Source organism: Ostrinia nubilalis, chromosome 19 (assembly GCF_963855985.1).
Source record: "Ostrinia nubilalis chromosome 19, ilOstNubi1.1, whole genome shotgun sequence".
Taxonomy (NCBI): Eukaryota; Metazoa; Arthropoda; class Insecta; order Lepidoptera; family Crambidae; genus Ostrinia; species Ostrinia nubilalis.
The window spans coordinates 2,585,037-2,605,505 of record NC_087106.1 but is presented as its reverse complement, the minus strand read 5'-3'; the positions used below and the strand labels follow the sequence as shown (position 1 = coordinate 2,605,505).

Sequence of the window (20,469 nt, the reverse complement as noted above, 5' to 3'; positions counted from 1 at the left end):
GTACATTATAAATACAACTACATACAACGATTACTATTTAGATACGATATTGTTTATGATCGGAAATTGAGTTACATTTTATACAATAATGATAATAATATGTATGTCTACCTTTTTTTAACAAGATGTGTCAAAAAAGATTAATCTAGACATGATGTATTTAAAAAAATAATTAAATAAAGTTTTTTTTTAATAAATACAATAAATAAATAAAAATGTATTTAAAAACGTACATTTTCTGATGAATACTTATCTCTTTAATGCCAAAATATTATTATGATATATCGTAGCAACGTGATTTCAACCCTATACTGTCAAAAATAACGTGCGTTTTGTAACAGCAAAAATACGGCGTTGGACAGACGACACGAAAAATATTATGAAAAAATAAACTTATCGCGTCGTCCGTTCACTCTACATGTCCTGATATTTTATGCATAGTAGAAAAAATATTATCGGTTATAAGTAATACATATTATACAGTATGTGACAAAAACTTTGAAGTTAAAAAAGTATACTTTATATTCCTGAAGTTATAAACAAATCAATGAATATAAGTGACTATTTGAAATGGAATAAGAGGCATTAAGGTAGGATCAATCAAGAATTTTATTGCAAAAAATAAAATTCAAATTCCTAATGGCAAGCCAAGTGCCTCGAACAACTATTTTAATGGAGTCTTCTAAGTTTTTGTTACAAACTACAATATCTAGACTTAGGTCAATACGCACGATTAATCTATTTCGTCATAGCATACAATAACTACAGATCATTATTAGTAAAAAACGAGTTAGACTTTAACGTATTGCTTACACACGTTCATGATCACGCCATTTTGAACTGTTTTCCCTTACAATAAGAACTGTAATACTATGTAACACTGTTATGGAGTGAGACTGTACATTCAACATGAGTGACGCATTGTGCTGTATCAAAAACTTAATTTATTCTTATTAACTATCAGAAATTGAGATTCAAAATATCAAATCTTTTGTGTTAACAGGTCCATTCTATTTTCGCATCTATTCTTTGCCATTATAATAGGCTAGTTTCCTAAAAAAAATTTTTTTAGTCCGTCATGTTTAATATAAAAAAATATTGGACACATATATTTTTATTTGTCAATATAACAAATAATTACATAGTTGTGGTGCGTTGAAGTTCCGCACGACGTCACAACGTGCGGCACTTTTATGCAAGCATTGACGTCACGGGCCTCTTCTTATAAACTTTGGCGCGCTTTATCTCTTTAAATTTTCATTAGTTTGAAAAAGTGAAAAATACGTGTAGAGTATTTTTTGATAAGTTAACTGACGGACTAATTAAAACTCTTGCTTTTTGACCCAGGAAACATCCCTATTTGTATTAAGTGTATTTAGCATTTCCAAGCACATTTATAAACATTTGAAAGTTCCATCTAAATATGCATGCCCATTACAAATAAGTTTTCCAAAATCTAATACTTCAACAGGCCTGTGATTTTTGAATCTTCTTCTTTTCGTTAAATCGAGCGTGTTCTTAATTCCAATTGCCTGGATTTCGCTTAAGCATTCTATCAAATACCAATGAGTTAAATTTAGTTCAATATTTCAATAAGTTTTTGCTTTCAAAGCATTTTTATTGTGTTGACGTCTGCACTTTGATTAGTTCAGCGATCCAAAACCTTTTCGATTTAATTAGGCGATTTACTTTTAACATTTTTTCACAAGTTTGTGTTTTGCTATATAGACGACATCATCATATTTTCAGATACACACGGATGACATTACACGTTATCAACATGACAAAAAATATCAATAACAATCACAACAATTCTTTCAAATCCCATGTCTTTTAATACGTGTGACTAAGGTCTTACCTCTTAAGTGATAAGTCGGGGGGCGTGGAGGCCGTATAGACGCCGGGCCAGGGGCGGTCTGTGGCGGGGCTCGTCGTCTGCATGTGGGGCCCAGTCTTGCAAGCGGGCCCCGGCGGCGAGGCGATGCGTTAAGCGGTGGGCTATGGAGAAACCGCCGCTGCCTTCGAGCTGGGTGAGCACTATTATCACCTGTCTGAAATAAAAGATAAATTTTGTTTACACCAAGTGTAATGACTGACTGTGTGCTTACCATGAGTTAACGTTAGGTGTGATCACTAGCGACTGCGTAAAAAAATTACATTAAATGTATGACAAATTGTGCAGCGCCTCTCGCAGCTACTTTCAAGAAATAAAATCTTCATAGATTTTTTAACGTACTTGCTAGCGAGCACACCTAAGGTTATCTCATGGTAAGCACACTGATGCCATATTGCAGAATATTTCAAACACTTCATATTTCATTAATTAAGATTAATATTAAGTTACATTTTATGAAATAATATAATTAGACGCGGCACATTTTAAACCAGTTTAGGTAGATAATGATAATTAACTACAAATATGGACCGCACGTAGTTGAGACCACTTACCTATGTAATGGCGGTACAGAGTCTATGGTTTTCAGTTCACCCCGCGTGGATACCACGTTGTAGCTCTCTTGGCAGTCGCACTTCACGTGAATCCACTTGTCTGTGTGTCTGTTCTCCACCATGACTACTAGACCTGCCCAGCCCTGTAAATATAAAATTAATGGTTAAATTTAGGGTGCAGTAATGTTATAAAAGAGAACCCTTTGTCTGTATGTCTGATTAGTAAGAAAAGATGCAGTTTTCTAAGTAAAAAAGCACAATATGGTTGGGTTGTATTATACCTTATTTTAACTATAACAAACTTCAAAAGTCTGTCAAACTCCATACAAAAATCACGGTTATGGTTATAATTACTGTTAAAGTAAGGTGCTGCAAATCAGCCTTAATGACATGTATTGAAGAACTGACTTGTTATGTAAAATTTAGAGCGCAGTGGATAAATCAATTGTTCCCGTTGTGGCTTGATATACACACACATACTATAAATGTTTTTTGCAAAACAGCACCAATTAAAACTCCATAAGATACCACAATCACTAAAAAATACTGACCTTGGTGAGATAATACGCCGTCATCCCCTGCCGACCTTCATGCCTCTGACCCCTTGCCAGCGTCAAACCTATAATCGCATCTGCCAGTATATGCGGGTGCAAAGATGGCCGCTCCACCGCCAATGGTTTGGACGAATGTGCGGCCAACACGTGGCCAGGCCACACAGATTTTGGCGCCAACTCGAGACCAGTGTGCCAATGATTGAAGGCAAGGCAGACGACTAGATAGAATCCTTTTTCGAGCATTTTGTGGCAGCCGACGAAGCCGCGGACCTGAAACAGTATTGGGGTTGATGAATTGACGAAATTGGTTCGTATAACAATAACAATAAAGTATAGATTAGTCTGCGTAAAATCTTGGCTCAAGCATTCATTTATGACTCGGGTATTTTCACGAGACACGAGCGAATGCAGCATAAATACGGGAAATAAACATGAGGGAAAGAATCATTTACATTAATTGGAAAAAAATACAGGTTGTCCCAAAACCAATGTTGTGAAAAAATCTTGAAAACCTCGAAACATTTACAAATATGAAAGCAAATTAGAGATCGATATCGATTGTTACCGATTGTCGATAGTGATTGTTGATGTATCTATAATTTCTGGGACACCAGTACATAGGTAAATTATTAATAGCTTATGATGAAATATTATGATAATAAGTTACCTGTCTTTTACTGTGGGCGACCAATTTCCCAACTTGTGCATTTGGACCAGATTTAGTTCTGAATACTACTACGCACAAGTCTAGCTGAGATCGCTGACTTTTTGCCGAATTCCTGCAAAAAAAAAGTTTACAGCATTATAGACAGGTAAATCATAATAGAGGCAGGCAGGATGTAGTGTCATAAGCATCATCGTCAGGTCACTTGCAGTACAATCAGCGTCAAATAGTTCGTGACATCCAAAGTGACAAAAAGTTATTGACATTGCGAACACACTTTAAGTTGAAAGACGTGTTGCGAACTTTTTGGCTACTTTGGGTGTCATGAACTATTTGACGCTGACTGTACGATCCTCTTTTATTTACCAGACACAAAAAGAGGTTATGGCCAGGACTCCCCACACTGGCCATAACACATGGCCATAAACTCACCTCTGTCCCTCCTGAAACAGCGTGAAGTCAACCTCCGTTGGCTGAGTGGCAGTGAGAAGCAGACACGTTAAGTGCCACGTAGACAACAGTCAACATCGGTGGCAAGATCCCGGTCACACTCCATTGGCTATATTATGTAACTAGCGGCCGCCTGCGACTTCGTACGCGTGGATCCCCCCTTAGGGGTGGAATTTCATAAAATCCTTTCTTAGCGGATGCCTACGTCATAACATCTACGTGCATGCCAAATTTTAGCCCGATCCGTCCAGTGGTTTGGGCTGTGCGTTGATAGATCAGTCAGTCAGTCAGTCCGTCAGTCGGCGGAGCATATAGCTCGTAGAGCTGATGGCCGTCTGGGCAGAAAAGTTCTCGAGTTCCGACCACGGGCCGATAGACGTAGTGTATGCAGGCCTCCCACATAGGTATACCGAAAAGGTGAAGGTCGCGGGAAGTACCTCACCCAGGAAGGATCATGCCAGGAAAGGCATTGCTGTTGCAACAGGGTAGCACTGCTCAGTTCACTTTTTATTTCCTTGTAATATGTATTTATGTGATATTTCTGTCTTTTTTCCGTATACCTTTGTCCTTAACTAAGTGATGTTCATCGTAATAAATGTTTCTTTCTTTCTTTACCTGGATGCTGGCAGCACAGGACCAATCGTTGTGGAAATGTTTGTAGGAGGCCTTTGTCAGTGGACGTCATTTGGCTGAAACGAAGACGACTAACCTCTGTCCCTCTTGGAACAGCGTGAAGTCGACCTCCGTTGGCTGAGTGGCAGTGAGGAGCAGACATGTCAGGTGGCGGGTAGACGACATCGGAGGTAGGATCCCGGCGAGACGCACCTCGTGCCATCCCACTCGCACCTTGCAGATGTCTATGCAGTCGAAGTACCTGGAAAAGAGATGAGATATTTACAGTGACGTTTTGAAGAGTAATTGTCTGCACTAAGGTGAATTATAGCCCCATCAGACAGGGCAGCTATTGCAATATACGCTCTATTAACACAGCAGTAAGGCACTCACTTGAACACGACATTGAAGTCGATCTAGAACACTTCTTCGTCCCTTTGCGCGTGCACAACGCGCCGCAAGTCTTCTTCCACGTTTTGTCATTGTAAAATACACTTTATTGCCCTATCAATAAGACACTCACTTCAGCACGTCATCGAAGCTGATCCAGAACACGCCTTGGTCTCGATCCGCGTGCGCGCTAGCAGTATGCGCGTGCACTGCGCGTCGCATCTCTTTCTTGATACGTTGCCATTGTCAGGCCTGGCTCACTCCGCGCGGTACATCCGATAATTACCTACAGCGAAGCGCCCCGCCGGCGGGTATTATATCAGCCGAGTGTCACGCGCGCGCCCGTCAGGACGCTGGCGTGCGTTGTAGTACCTAGTTCTATGATCGAAGTATTATTACAAAATGGACATAAAGAGAAAGAAATATTATTGTGCGGCGTTCGGGTGTTTAAATTCGAAAAGAAATCTACCAGATTTATCTCTTTTTTCGCTTCCTAAAGATGCTGAAAGGTATGTTGGCCATGTAGGTAATCAATAATTCTTAGGATAGTATAGGAACCTAACCTACCATGACTACTGCTCAGAATGCGTTCGTTCGTTTCAGCAAATTAATGACGTCCACTGCTGGACAAAAGCCTCTCCCAAGGTTTTCCATAATGAATGCGTACTTACCTACATACGTACCTCATTACAAATAAGTATATTAATTATTTTTTTACTAGACACTACTAGACAGTGCAACCCTAACAGCGTAAGAAGAGTTCAGAGGCACGCGATAGAAAGAGACAAAACTTGTAGGTGAATAAAATTGTAGGTACGTAGTGCTGTGCGAGCTGAATTCCACTGTATCGCGTTGTAGCAAGACTCGCATTTATTTAAATCGTCTTGCGGAGTAATCCTTCTGTACCTGTACTATTACTTATTATGTGCCATTGTAAAACACACCTTACTACACTATAATTAAAGCACTCACTTGACTATACGCCTTATGTCACTAGTAGTAAGATACTCGCTTCATTACGTCGTCGAAGCCGACCCAGAACACACCCTGATCGGTACTATGCCCCAAGGCAGCGCTGCCATAACAATATACGCTCTATTAACGCAGCAGTAAGGCGCTTACCTTAGTAAGTCATTGAAGCTGAATCAACGTACACGCTGCTCTTTTGTTTCTCTACTAGCGCTGACATTGCAATATAGACTTTATTACACTATCAATAAGACACTCACGTTAAGCACGTCGTCAAAGCTGATCCAGAAGACTCCTTGGTCTCGATCCGCGTGCGCGCTAGCAGTATGCGCGTGCACTGCGCGTCGTGCCTCCTTCTTTATAGGTTGCCATTGTAAAACACACTTTATTACACTATCAATAAGGCACTCACTTGAACACACACCGCCGCGCCAAGTATAGTGCTCCCAGGGGTAGTAACCATTGTAATATACGCCTTATGTCACTAGTAGTAAGATACTCGCTTCATTACGTCGTCAAAGCCGACTCAGAACACGCTCTGATCGGTATTATTGCCCAAAGCAACACTGCTATTGTAATATACGCTTTATTTACACTAAAGCCTGGTCCGTGAGCACGTAGACTTTTGTCCAATGACCCCAAGCTACCCATCCTTACCGCTCGCGCGTAATTATGTTGCTGTCGCGCTCGCACACTCACTGCGGGCGCCCGCCGTCGCACAGTCGCGACAGCAATATAATTACGCGCGAGCGATAAGGATGGGTAGCTTGGGGTCATTGAACTAAATTCTACGTGCTCACGGACCAGGCTTTAGTAGTAAGGCGCTTACCTTGCCTTGGTAAGCCGTTGTAGTTGGTCTCTAGCGTGCACGCTGCTCTTATGTTTCTCTGTTAGCGCTGTCATTGCAATATAGACTCTATTAACACAACGCTAAAGTACTTACTTCAGCACATCATCGAAGCTGATCCAAAACACGCCTTGGTCTCGATCCGCGTGCGCGCTAGCAGTATGCGCATGACAGAACGTCACGCTTCCTCCTTCACGAGTTGCCATTGTAAAATATGCCTTATTCTTAGTAACATTAAGACACTTGCCACGTTGCCATTGTAAAATACACTTTATTGCACTATCAATAAGACACTCACTTGAGCACGTCGTCAAAGCTGATCCAGAACACGCCTTGGTCTCGATCCGCGAGCGCGCTAGCAGTATGCGCGTGCACAGCGCGTCGCATCTCTTTCTTGATACGTTGCCATTGTAAAACACACCTTACTACACTATAATTAAGGCACTCACTTGAACACACACCGCCGCGCCAAGTATAGTGCCCCCAGGGGTAGCAGCCATTGTAATATACGCCTTATGTCACTAGTAGTAAGATACTCGCTTCAGCGCGTCGTCGAAACCGACCCAAAACACGCCTTGATAGGTACTATGCCCCAAAGCAACACTGCTATTATAATATACGCTTTATTTACACTAAAGCCTGGTCCGTGAGCACGTAGAATTTTGTTCAATGACCCCAAGCTACCCATCCTTATCGCTCGCGCGTAATTATATTGCTGTCGCGACTGTGCGACGGGCGCCCGCAGTGAGTGTGCGAGCGCGACAGCAACATAATTACGCGCGAGCGATAAGGATGAGTAGTAGTAAGGCGCTTACCTTGCCTTGGTAAGCCGTTGAAGTTGGTATCTAGCGTGCACGCTGCTCTTATGTTTCTCTGTTAGCGCTGACATTGCAATATAGACTATTACTAAAGCCTGGTCCGTGAGCACGTAGAATCCCGTCCAATGAACCCAAGCTACCCATCCTTATCGCTCGCGCGTAATTATATTGCTGTCGCGACTGTGCGACGCGCGTCCGCAGTGAGTGTGCGAGCGCGACAGCAACATAATTACGTACGAGCGACAAGGATGGGCAGCTGGGGGTCATTGGACGGGATTCTACGTGCTCACGGACCAGGCTTTAAAGCACTCACTTGAGCACATCATCGAAGCTGATCCAGAACACGCCTTGGTCTCGGTCCGCGTGCGCGCTAGCAGTATGCGCGTGCACTGCGCGTCGTGCCTCCTCAGTCCAGCGCGGGCAGCCGTGCGCCCACGCGCCGCGCCAAGTATAGTGCCCCCAGGGGTTGTAGCCATTGCAATATACGCCTAATGTCACTAGTAATAAGATACTCGCTTCAGCACGTCGTCTAAGCCGACTCAGAACTCGCTCTGACCTGTGCTATGCCCCAAGGCAATACTGCCATTGTAATAAACACTCTATTAACACAGCAGTAAGGCACTCACTTCAACACGACATCGAAGTCGATCCAGAACACTTCTTCGTCCCCGTGCAAGTCTTCTTCCACGTCTTGTCAATGTAAAATACACTTTATTACACTATCAATAAGACACTCACTTGAGCACGTCGTCAAAGCTGATCCAGAACACGCCTTGGTCTCGATCCGCGAGCGCGCTAGCAGTATGTGCGTGAACAGAACGTAACGCTTTCTCCTTCACGAGTTGCCATTGTAAAATACACTTTATTACCCTATCAATAAGACACTCACTTGAGCACGTCATCGAAGCTGATCCAGAACACGCCTTGGTCTCGATCCGCGAGCGCGCTAGCAGTATGCGCGTGCACTGCGCGTCGTGCCTCCTTCTTGATAGGTTGCCATTGTAAAACACACCTTATTACACTATAATTAAGGCACTCACTTGAACACACACCGCCGCGCCAAGTATAGTGCCCCCAGGGGTAGTAGCCATTGTAATATACGCCTTATGTCACTAGTAGTAAGATACTCGCTTCAGCACGTCGTCGAAGTTGACCCAGAACACGCCTTGATAGGTACTATGCCCCAAAGCAACACTGCTATTGTAATATACGCTCTATTAACGCAGCAGTAAGGCACTTACTTACCTTAGTAAGTCGTTGAAACAAGTCTCTATAAGCGTACGCGCTGCCCTTATGCTCCTCTGTTAGCGCTGCCAATGTAATATACACTTTATCACACTATCAATAAGACACTCACTTGAGCACATCATCGAAGCTGATCCAGAACACGCCTTGGTCTCGATCCGCGTGCGCGCTAGCAGTATGCGCGTGCACTGCGCGTCGTGCCTCCTCAGTCCAGCGCGGGCAGCCGTGTGCCCACGCGCCGCGCCAAGTATAATGCCCCCAGGGGTTCCGTAGCCGAAGCAAACGGGTTGGACCCGCTACTTCTACCACGTCGAGGACCGAGTAGGCGTGGCGAGGTCGTAAGCCGAGGCGCTGGTATTCTTCTTCGTCCACCTGGAGATAAAAAATATACTCGTTATGCCCTGGCCTTGTAGATTTTCTGATATCTTTTTGTGCAGGTTTATGTTATGGTTGAAAAATTATTTTTCAATCAACTGTCCAGTCTTAGTTCCAAGACCTCTCATTTATTGGGACTCGGCCCAGTAAGGATCCAGTTACATCTCAGGTTTATTTTATTTTTTATTTAAGGCACAGCTACAGAGAACAAACAATACGTATACAATCCATATTATAAATTGTAACCGCAGATTAAATATTTATTATGATTTTCTTTCCACCACTTTAGGTGATATTAAGCTACTGACGGGCGCCTCCTCACCGGCATCAATCCTAAAGGGACACTAGCTCACAGACAGTAGCCTGTTAGCATTGGCTATTTCTGCAAAAATATTAGACCTACCTTCATATTGCCCCCACCACAGCTGGCACCCATCAAGCAGCACGCTTGTCGCGAAGACAGTAGCTGAGCCCACACCAGGTCTCGATCCAGCTGTTCTAAAGGCGCCCCTCCCGCTTGGAGAGATACCGACTCGCTAAGGGGCGCCTGTTAGCATGGGCGCCACAGATCACAGAAACTAAAGGAAGATGTGACAAAAAGGCGGGGCCGGTGTCGCAGCAATATGCCCATAAACAGAACACATTGCTCGTGACAGCAATGATAACAGCAGCGACGTCATAATGTAAACAGTTGACATTGCTTGCGTAGTACTAAAGATTATTCGAACGTTGAGTACTGATACCGTAGTGGATAATGAGCACATATTTTGATTACTTTGTGTGTGTGAATTTTTAATGCGACACTGAGTTTCGAACTCAGCGCGTTAATTGGCATCTCTCTCTATGATTGGTGCCCCTTGTTGTTTCTACCAACACCTACCTTCATATTGCCTCCACCACAGCTGGCACCCATCAAGAAACACGCCTGTCGTGAAGACAGCAGCTGTGCCCACACCAGGTCTCGGTCCAGCTGTTCTAAAGGCTCATCTCCCGCCAGCCCCTCCCACTCGAGAGAAACTGACTGACTGTTTCTATTGGACTGGACTGGAGACTGGATTGGTCACACTCTCCGAAGGGATCCCGATCCCAAGCAGGCTCTAAATTGGAACCCCCAAGGAAAACACAAACGTGGTCGCCCCAAGCAAACTTGGCGGCGCACTGTAGCAGACGAGGCGAAGAAAATCGGCAAGACCTGGAGCGAGATCAAACGCGAAGCTCAAGACCGAACGCGATGAAGGACTGTTGTGGACGCCCTCTGCCCCATCTAAAGCCTGGTCCGTGAGCACGTAGAATTTTGTCCATATGCTTTAGGGGACATAGGACTTTAAGTCAAGTTGCTTTTTCTACCAATATAGGACCTACCTTCATATTGCCTCCACCACAGCTAGCACCCATCAAGAAGCACGCTTGTCGCGAAGACAGTAGCTGAGCCCACACCAGGACACGATCCAGCTGTTCTAAAGGCGCCCCTATCTGTTTTAGCCAGTATCTAGATCAGTAGCTTAATAGCGCCTCTTCTGTTTCTACCAACACCTACCTTCATATTGCCGCCACCACAGCTGGCGCCCATCAGGAAACACGCTTGTCGCGAAGACAGTAGCTGAGCCCACACCAGGTCTCGGTCTAGCTGTTCTAAAGGCGCCCCTTCCGCTTGGAGAGAAACCGACTCGCAGGGGGCGCCTGTTAGCATTGGCGCCCCTAGCTGATTCTAAAGTCCGTTCGTCGAGCAGATAATATTTCGTCCAATGACCCTAAGCTACCCATCCTTATAGCTTGCGCGTAATTATATTGCTGTCGCGCTCGCACACTCACTGCGGCCGCCCGTCGCGCATTATAATTACGCGCGAGCGATAAGGACGGGTAGCTTGGGGTCATTGGACGAAATTCTATCTGCTCGACGACCGGAATTTACCAATACAGGACTTACCTTCATATTGCCCCCACCACAGCTAGCACCCATCAAGAAGCACGCTTGTCGCGAAGACAGTAGCTGAGCCCACACTAGGTCTCGGTCCAGCTGTTCTAAAGGCGCCCCTATCTGTGACCTACCTTCATATTGCCTCCACCACAACTAGCGCCCATCAAGAAGCACGCTTGTCGCGAAGACAGTAGCTGAGCCCACACTAGGTCTCGGTCCAGCTGTTCTAAAGGCGCCCCTATCTGTGACCTACCTTCATATTGCCTCCACCACAACTAGCGCCCATCAAGAAGCACGCTTGTCGCGAAGACAGCAGCTGAGCCCACACTAGGTCTCGGTCCAGCTGTTCTAAAGGCGCCCCTATCTGTGACCTACCTTCATATTGCCTCCACCACAACTAGCGCCCATCAAGAAGCACGCTTGTCGCGAAGACAGCAGCTGAGCCCACACTAGGTCTCGATCCAGCTGTTCTAAAGGCGCCCCTATCTGTGACCTACCTTCATATTGCCTCCACCACAGCTAGCACCCATCAAGAAGCACGCTTGTCGCGAAGACAGCAGCTGAGCCCACACTAGGTCTCGATCCAGCTGTTCTAAAGGCGCCCCTATCTGTGACCTACCTTCATATTGCCTCCACCACAGCTAGCACCCATCAAGAAGCACGCTTGTCGCGAAGACAGCAGCTGAGCCCACACTAGGTCTCGATCCAGCTGTTCTAAAGACGCATCTCCCGCCCGCCCCTCTCACTTGGAGAGAAAGTGACTGTTTCTAACTGGATTGGTCACACTCTCCGAAGGAATCCCGATCCCAAGCAGGCTCTAAATTGGAACCCCCAAGGAAAACGCAAACGTAGTCGCCCCAAGAAAACTTGGCGGCGCACTGTAGCAGACGAGGCGAAGAAAATCGTCAAGACCTGGAGCGAGATCAAACGCGAAGCTCAAGACCGAACGCGATGGAGGACTGTTGTGGACGCCATCTGCCCCATCTAAAGCCTGGTCCGTGAGCACGTAGAATTTTGTCCATATGCTTTAGGGGACATAGGACTTTAAGTCAAGTTGCTTTTTCTACCAATATAGGACCCACCTTCATATTGCCTCCACCACAACTGGCGCCCATCAGGAAACACGCCTGTCGCGAAGACAGTAGCTGAGCCCACACTAGGTCTCGGTCCAGCTGTTCTAAAGGCGCCCCTATCTGTGACCTACCTTCATATTGCCTCCACCACAACTGGCACCCATTAAAAAACACGCTTGTCGCGAAGACAGTAGCTGAGCCCACACTAGGTCTCGATCCAGCTGTTCTAAAGGCGCTCCGCCACCGGCGCCACCGCCCGCCCCTCCCGCCTGGAGAGAGACTGACTCGCAGGGGGCACCTGTTAACGTGCATAGACCTGGAGAAGAGAAAAATGATTATATTAACACAAATATCTTTATTTTTGGAATTTTCTTCGCATCTTCTCAACACTGCCCAGTCTTAATCCTACTGCTTTTCTATTGCTGCTTATGGAATACAATCCCGAAGAAATAGAGCGCTTTCACATTAGGGCGTTAGAAGCGCGACAGCAGCGCGGCAGCGGCGTTTTTGAAATGTGAAGGGAGGCATCAGCTGTCACATAGTATGAAATTTTCGGCAGCGTCTGTCGCGCTTTTGTTGCGCTGCTAAATCGCCTAAATGTGAAAGCGGCCATAGGGTTAAAGTAAGTTTTTCTTCTAAAAGATATCAAGTAGAATCTTCTAACTCTGCCACAGTATCATAAGAAACTATGATACTGCACACTGCGATCAAGCTATCTGTAGAGAGGTCATTTCTGTACATGAAATATATTTTCAAAATAACTATCAGGGGGTAATTAGTGATCGATACTGATGCCAAAAATGCAATCAGTAAAATTTTTGTCTGTCTGTCTGTATGTTCCTTATAGAAAGAAATACTACTTGACGGATATTAACGAAACTTGGTGCAATTATTCTTCGTACTCATGGGCAGGTTATAGTATACTTAGGAATTCCCACGGAAACGGGAATTAGCGGGAAAATCCTTTTGTATGAAAAATCTAAACCGCTTAAGTTAGACGATTGAGGCATGCAGGTATCTTAGTAAACTTAAAGCTTAGTTACAACAGGTTATTGCAAAATTCCCACGAGGACGGGAATTAGTGGGAAAATCCTTTTGTATGAAAAATCTAAACCGCTTAATTTAGACGCTTGAAATTTGGCATGCAGGTATCTTAGTAAACTTAAAGCTTAGTTACAACAGGATATTGCAAAATTTCCACGGGAACGGGAGGTAGCGGGAAAAAAACATTTTTATGAAAAAATATAAACCGCCTAACATAGATGAAGGGGGTAAAACGGGATCCAGGCGTACGAAGTCGCGGGCGGCCGCTAGTACTACATAATTTCATACAGAAAATCAAGTAAGCAAGAGAAATTAAGGCAACCTACCTTCAATAGCTCTTCCGGACACCAGTGCTTCATAGCATCCATGTAACTTAGCAACCGCTTTCTCTATCAAAGGCACCCAAAGTTGTTTTCTTTTCGCCTGCAATATAAAATACATTTTGCCTTAATTCACTGAGTAATTTCCTGTTCCTACGACTTCGTAAGTATTTAATTTTTACCAGTGATCCAAGACATATTTATACTACTCCCAATAGATGGCTCTCTCTCTCTTTCGGAGTTCGGATATAGCAAGAGACAGATTGAAATTGCGAAAGATATGAATCATAAAGATTTTAGAATCTTTAATATTAGAAGTCCATTTTGATGCGAATCACTATATTGCGTTATGCTTCAACCAACCGTGCGTTCATAGGCCAATGACAGGTCGCGCGGACTATCATTGGCCTTAGACCGAACCAGCGATGGCGATCTGCACGCGTTGATGTGGTTGAAGCTTTACTGTTTCCCTATTTTATTATATCTTACAGACTTGTATGAAGGGTTTAAGTCGCTACAACAAAAATTGTATGCCAAAAATGAACCTTAAACTCAAAAAAACCCACCTGTGAATAAACCAGATGTCCCTTCTTATTCGCGGGCAGCAAGTCATCCACAGTCACCGTCAGCCACCTCCCATCCTTGCACAGCCTCAGTTGGTACGCGCCTACGCTCGGTTCACCCCTTGCTTGTAAAAATATGTGCCAAAATGAACCTTAAACTCAAGAAACCCACCTGTGAATAAACCAGATGTCCCTTTTTATTCGCTGGCAGCAAGTCATCCACCGTCACCGTCAGCCACCTCCCATCCTTGCACAGCCTCAGTTGGTACGCGCCTACGCTCGGTTCACCCCTTGCTTGTAAAAATATGTGCCAAAATGAACCTTAAACTCCAAAAAACCCACCTGTGAATAAACCAGGTGTCCCTTCTTATTCGCTGGCAGCAAGTCATCCACCGTCACCGTCAGCCACCTCCCATCCTTGCACAGCCTCAGTTGGTACGCGCCTACGCTCGGTTCACCCCTTGCTTGTAAAAATATGTGCCAAAATGAACCTTAAACTCAAGAAACCCACCTGTGAATAAACCAGATGTCCCTTTTTATTCGCTGGCAGCAAGTCATCCACCGTCACCGTCAGCCACCTCCCATCCTTGCACAACCTCAGTTGGTACGCGCCTACGCTCGGTTCACCCCTTGCTTGTAAAAATATGTGCCAAAATGAACCTTAAACTCCAAAAATCCCACCTGTGAATATACCAGATGTCCCTTCTTATTCGCGGGCAGCAAGTCATCCACCGTCACCGTCAGCCACCTCCCATCCTTGCACAGCCTCAGTTGGTACGCGCCTACGCTCGGTTCACCCCTAGCTTGTAAAAATATGTGCCAAAATGAACCTTAAACTCCAAAAAACCCACCTGTGAATATACCAGATGTCCCTTCTTATTCGCTGGCAGCAAGTCATCCACCGTCACCGTCAGCCACCTCCCATCCTTGCACAGCCTCAGTTGGTACGCGCCTACGCTCGGTTCGCCCCTCACTACCACTCCTCGCACGAGAGAGGAGCGTTCCGCTAGCACTGCTAAAGCGGAGAGCAGCCAGCAGTTGCCTAGGACACCTGGAATGAGGAGATAAATAATTACTGTACAGAAGATAGCACATTAGAGTACCCATTTTTCTTGCAAATTCGCTCTTATTTTAACTGCATAAGACCAGTGCTAGCGTCTGTACAAGATTCGAAATAACATGTCACGGAATATTTGATTCGCTGAATCGCTGATTTCAATGAGAGATAGGTACTATAATTGAGTCACTGGCGAAGTGACAGGACTTGAGCCACCAGTGTCGCCAATCTGGTAAATGAGAATGCAATAGACCTCTTATCGTATTTGCAGTTAGCAACATTATTAAAGAGTGGATGACCTTGCTCGCTAGTGGTGCCATCTACGGGGTTATCCGATTTAGCCGTCATCGGTTCTCTTGATTAGCTAATTAGTAACGACCTGCAACCAGCGCCTTTCTGCAGTCTTTACAAAGCCATCTGTTCAGATTGCATATCTTCCAAAAAAGGTCACTAACCCTGCGATATATCCGAAAGCCAAGGGTCTCAGAACACGACCCAGGGTGTACTGACTGTGGTCAACATCTGTGTGATCTTATGCTTCATCATTAACCTGCATCATCGTCAGGTCATTTAGTCCCTACTGCAAAAGCACGACCACCTAATTTACGAGGCATAAGGAGGACGGCCTACACTTCCCACGTTGCCCAGACTGGTTAGGGAATAATGGTCCTAACCTAACCTAACCTAACCTACCCTGCAATATGTCCGAAAGCCAAGGGTCTCAGAACACGACCCAGGGCGTCCGGTGGTCGGCGTCGGTGTGTATCTGGTTGGGCCGCAGCCAGCGCGTCCTTGCTACCTATATGAGGTCGTCTGGTTGGGACCACTTCATCATCATCTTCATTTCAGCCACAGGACGTCCACTGCTGAACATAGGCCTCCCCCAATGACTTCCACATCGCACGGTTGGTAGCGGGCTGCATCCAGCACCTTCCTGCTACCTTTATCAGGTCGTCGGTCCACCTTGTGGGTGGACGTTCCACGCTGCGTTTTCCGGTAAGCCTCCATTCCAGAACCTTGCTGCCCCATCGACCGTCAGTTCTGCGTACTATGTGCCCTTCCCACTGCCACTTCAGCTTGCTAATCCGTCGGGCTATGTCAGCGACTTCAGTTCGTTTACGGATCTCATTTCTGATTCGATCTCGTAAAGAAACATCGAGCAAAGCCCTCTCCATAGCACGCTATGCAACTTTGAGCTTCTGTATAAGGCCTATGGTGAGAAGCCACGTTTCCGAGCCATAAGTCATCACAGGTAACACACATTGGTTGTAGACTTTCGTCTTCAGGCACTGAGGTATTTTGGACGAAAAGGGACCACTTACCCTGCGATATGTACGAGGGCCGCGGGTCCCGGAACACGACCCAGGGTTTTATGTGGTCCAGTTGATGTCCTGTGTTCCAGGTTCGTGTGTATCTGGCTGGGTTTCATCATCAATTTAGGGACCTGTTTCAAGCGCCTTCTTGCAACCTTTATAAGGGTCACTTACCCTGCGATATGTCCGAGGGCCGCGGGTCCCGGAAGACGACCCAGGGCGTCCGGTGGTCGGCGTCCGTGTGTATCTGGTTGGGCCGCAGCAGCGCGTCCTTGCTAAAGCCTGGTCCGTGAGCACGTAGAATCCCGTCCAATGACCCCAAGCTGCCTATCCTTGTCGCTCGCACGTAATTATGTTGCTGTCGCGCTCACACACTCACTGCGGGCGCGCGTCGCACAGTCGCGACAGCAATATAATTACGCGCGAGCGATAAGGATGGGTAGCTTGGGGTCATTGGACGGGATTCTACGTGCTCACGGACCAGGCTTTACCTGTATGAGGTCACCTGGAACCACTTACCCTGCGATATGTCCGACGGCCGCGGGTCCCGGAACACGACCCAGGGCGTCCGGTGGTCGGCGTCCGTGTGTATCTGGTTGGGCCGCAGCCAGCGCGTCCTTGCTACCTGTATAAGGTCGTCTGGAACCTCCTGGGGGAGTCCTGGGAGAGGCCTTAGTCCAGCAGTGGACGTCATTTGGCTGAAACGACAGGATCGCTCTTATCCTGTGATAAATCCAATGACCGCGGGTCCCGAAACACAACCCAGGGTGTTATGTGGTCCAGTTGATGTCCTGTGTTCCAGGTTCGTGTGTATCATCATCAATTTAGGGACCTGTTTCCAGCGCCTTCTTGCAACCTTTATAAGGGTCACTTACCCTGCGATATGTCGGAGGGCCGCGGGTCCCGGAAGACGACCCAGGGCGTCCGGTGGTCGGCGTCGGTGTGTATCTGGTTGGGCCGCAGTCAGCGCGTTCTTGCTACCTTCATGAGGTCATCTGGAACCTCCTGGGGGAGACCTGGGGGAGGCCTTAGTCCAGCAGTGGACGTCATTTGGCTGAAACGACAGGATCGCTCTTATCCTGTGATAAATCCAATGACCGCGGGTCCCGAAACACAACCCAGGGTGTTCTGTGGTCCAGTTGATGTCCTGTGTTCCAGGTTCTGGCTGGGTTTCATCATCATCATCAATTTAGGGACCTGTTTCAAGCGCCTCCTTGCAACCTTTATAAGGGTCACTTACCCTGCGATATGTCCGAGGGCCGCGGGTCCCGGAAGACGACCCAGGGCGTCCGGTGGTCGGCGTCCGTGTGTATCTGGTTGGGCCGCAGCCAGCGCGTCCTTGCTAAAGCCTGGTCCGTGAGCACGTAGAATCCCGTCCAATGACCCCAAGCTGCCCATCCTTGTCGCTCGCACGTAATTATGTTGCTGTCGCGCTCACACACTCACTGCGGGCGCGCGTCGCACAGTCGCGACAGCAATATAATTACGCGCGAGCGATAAGGATGGGTAGCTTGGGGTCATTGGACGGGATTCTACGTGCTCACGGACCAGGCTTTACCTGTATGAGGTCACCTGGAACCACTTACCCTGCGATATGTCCGAGGGCCGCGGGTCCCGGAAGACGACCCAGGGCGTCCGGTGGTCGGCGTCCGTGTGTATCTGGTTGGGCCGCAGCCAGCGCGTTCTTGCTACCTTTATGAGGTCATCTGGTTGGGACCATTTCATCATCATCATCGTTTTAGCCACAGGACGGCCACTGCTGCACATAAGCCTCCCCCAATGACTTTCACATCGCACGGTTGGTAGCGGCATGCATCCAGCGCCTTCCTGCTACCTTAGTCAGGTCGTCGGTCCACCTTGTGGGTGGACGTCCCACGCTGCGTTTTCCGATACGCGGCCTCCATTCCAGAACCTTGCTATCTGGCTGGGATTCATCATCATCATCAATTTAGGGACCTGTTTCAAGCGCCTTCTTGCAACCTTTATAAGGGATCACTTACCCTGCGATATGTCTGAGGGCCGCGGGTCCCGGAAGACGACCCAGGGCGTCCGGTGGTCGGCGTCCGTGTGTATCTGGTTGGGCCGCAGCCAGCGCGTCCTTGCTACCTTCATGAGGTCATCTGGAACCTCCTGGGGGAGACCTGGGGGAGGCCTTAGTCCAGCAGTGGACGTCATTTGGCTGAAACGACAGGATCGCTCTTATCCTGTGATAAATCCAATGACCGCGGGTCCCGAAACACGACCCAGGGTGTTATGTGGTCCAGTTGATGTCCTGTGTTCCAGGTTCGTGTGTATCTGCCTGTGTTTCATCATCATCATCAATTTAGGGACCTGTTTCCAGCGCCTTCTTGCAACCTTTATAAGGGTCACTTACCCTGCGATATGTCCGACGGCCGCGGGTCCCGAAACACGACCCAGGGCGTCCGGTGGTCGGCGTCCGTGTGTATCTGGTTGGGCCGCAGCCAACGCGTGGCGGCGCCTGCGTCGGCGCTCCCGTTGTAGTATAGCGAGCGCGGCGACGCCGGGAACGAGGAGTCTTCGTATGGTTCTCCACTCTGTTGGTGAAAAGGGATGTTAGGTTATTCCATTTCTCCAAAGTCAAAGTCAAAATTTCTTTATTTGTTTAGACTAATAAATAGTTCTTACAAATCGTCATTTTGCTTGGAGCCTCTACATGTCTCATAATCTTTTTACCCTACCAGCGCTTCGAGGCCAACATTTGGCAAGTGCTGAGAAGAAGCGCCGCAACAAACTCAGTCACCACTGTCTGCCGGTTAATATAAATAAATAGAAATAGTACTACTATTTCTATTGGTACATTCGATTCAGGAGCAGTTCACTGAATTTACCATGCATTCTTGTATGGTGTATCTTATAAGAATGGGTATACAAGATTGCGTGGTATATTAAACAAGGTAGTGACGTGCTAATATCTAGACTTACATATTAAGATACTAGTAGAAATGACTCACATACACAAATTTGAATAACACTCCCCAAATACTTTCACCCCTACAACGGGATAAGGGGAATAACTAGGAAAGGCTACTCTAAATAAATGATACTGGTGAATAATTTTGTTTGTGAAAAGCGACGTAGCAACAAACTTTTTGATGTCGTGATCCTTGACGAGACGACTTTTGATGGACCATTTGGATGCAGCAGTTCGTGTTTTTCTTTCTCAGTTTTAGAAAATACTAATATTGGCTCCATTCTTACGCTATCTACCAACGAAACTCAGCCAGTATGCTTACTTCTGCATCAGGAATCACTTTTATTTTCGAGAAGTTTACATTTAGTAATGTCTTATATTTCCATTTGGTAACACATTTAAATCGAGTATTAAGCACCGTTACACATTTAAATCGAGTAACAAGGAGTTCAACAGGCCACTATACATTGCCTTCGTAGACTACGCAAAAGCGTTCGACACGATCTCTCATGACGCTATTTGGGAAGCGCTGAATAAATGTCACATAAACGAAAATTATACAAGAGTACTCAAAAGCATTTACGAGGGAAGCGTAAGTCAAGTCAAATTGGAGACACGTGGTCCTGATATACCGATTTGCAGAGGAGTGAGACAAGGAGACCCCCTTTCACCCAAGCTGTTTATAATGGTACTTCAACACATTTTTGACAATCTCAACTGGCAGTCGGAAGGTATTAGATAGAGTTAATCAAGATCGACTTACACACCTCAGATTCGCGGACGATATTGTTCTATTCGCTGATACAAGTAAAGAATTAGAAAAAATTATATGCACTTTAAATGAAGAAAGTGAAAAAGTGGGCCTCAAAATGAACGA

The 20,469-nt window shown here is 46.3% G+C and overlaps 1 protein-coding gene across 1 annotated transcript in view; it reads right to left on the bottom strand.

Annotated features, from left to right (window-relative positions):
* Nucleotides 1-206: 206 nt before the first annotated feature.
* The window catches only part of LOC135081369 (calpain-D), a 33,309-nt gene continuing 13,046 nt past the window's right edge, over nt 207-20,469 (bottom strand). Inside the window, exons 13-23 of the mRNA XM_063976088.1 lie at nt 19,128-19,215; nt 18,661-18,762; nt 15,142-15,341; nt 13,734-13,830; nt 10,910-11,070; nt 9,110-9,369; nt 4,826-4,990; nt 3,670-3,781; nt 3,000-3,272; nt 2,449-2,591; nt 207-2,051 (exon numbers count right to left, since the gene is read on the bottom strand). Of these exons, the coding sequence (XP_063832158.1) occupies nt 1,862-2,051; nt 2,449-2,591; nt 3,000-3,272; nt 3,670-3,781; nt 4,826-4,990; nt 9,110-9,369; nt 10,910-11,070; nt 13,734-13,830; nt 15,142-15,341; nt 18,661-18,762; nt 19,128-19,215 (1,791 nt within the window). The 3' untranslated portion in view covers nt 207-1,861. The remainder of the gene's footprint in view (nt 2,052-2,448; nt 2,592-2,999; nt 3,273-3,669; nt 3,782-4,825; nt 4,991-9,109; nt 9,370-10,909; nt 11,071-13,733; nt 13,831-15,141; nt 15,342-18,660; nt 18,763-19,127; nt 19,216-20,469) is intronic.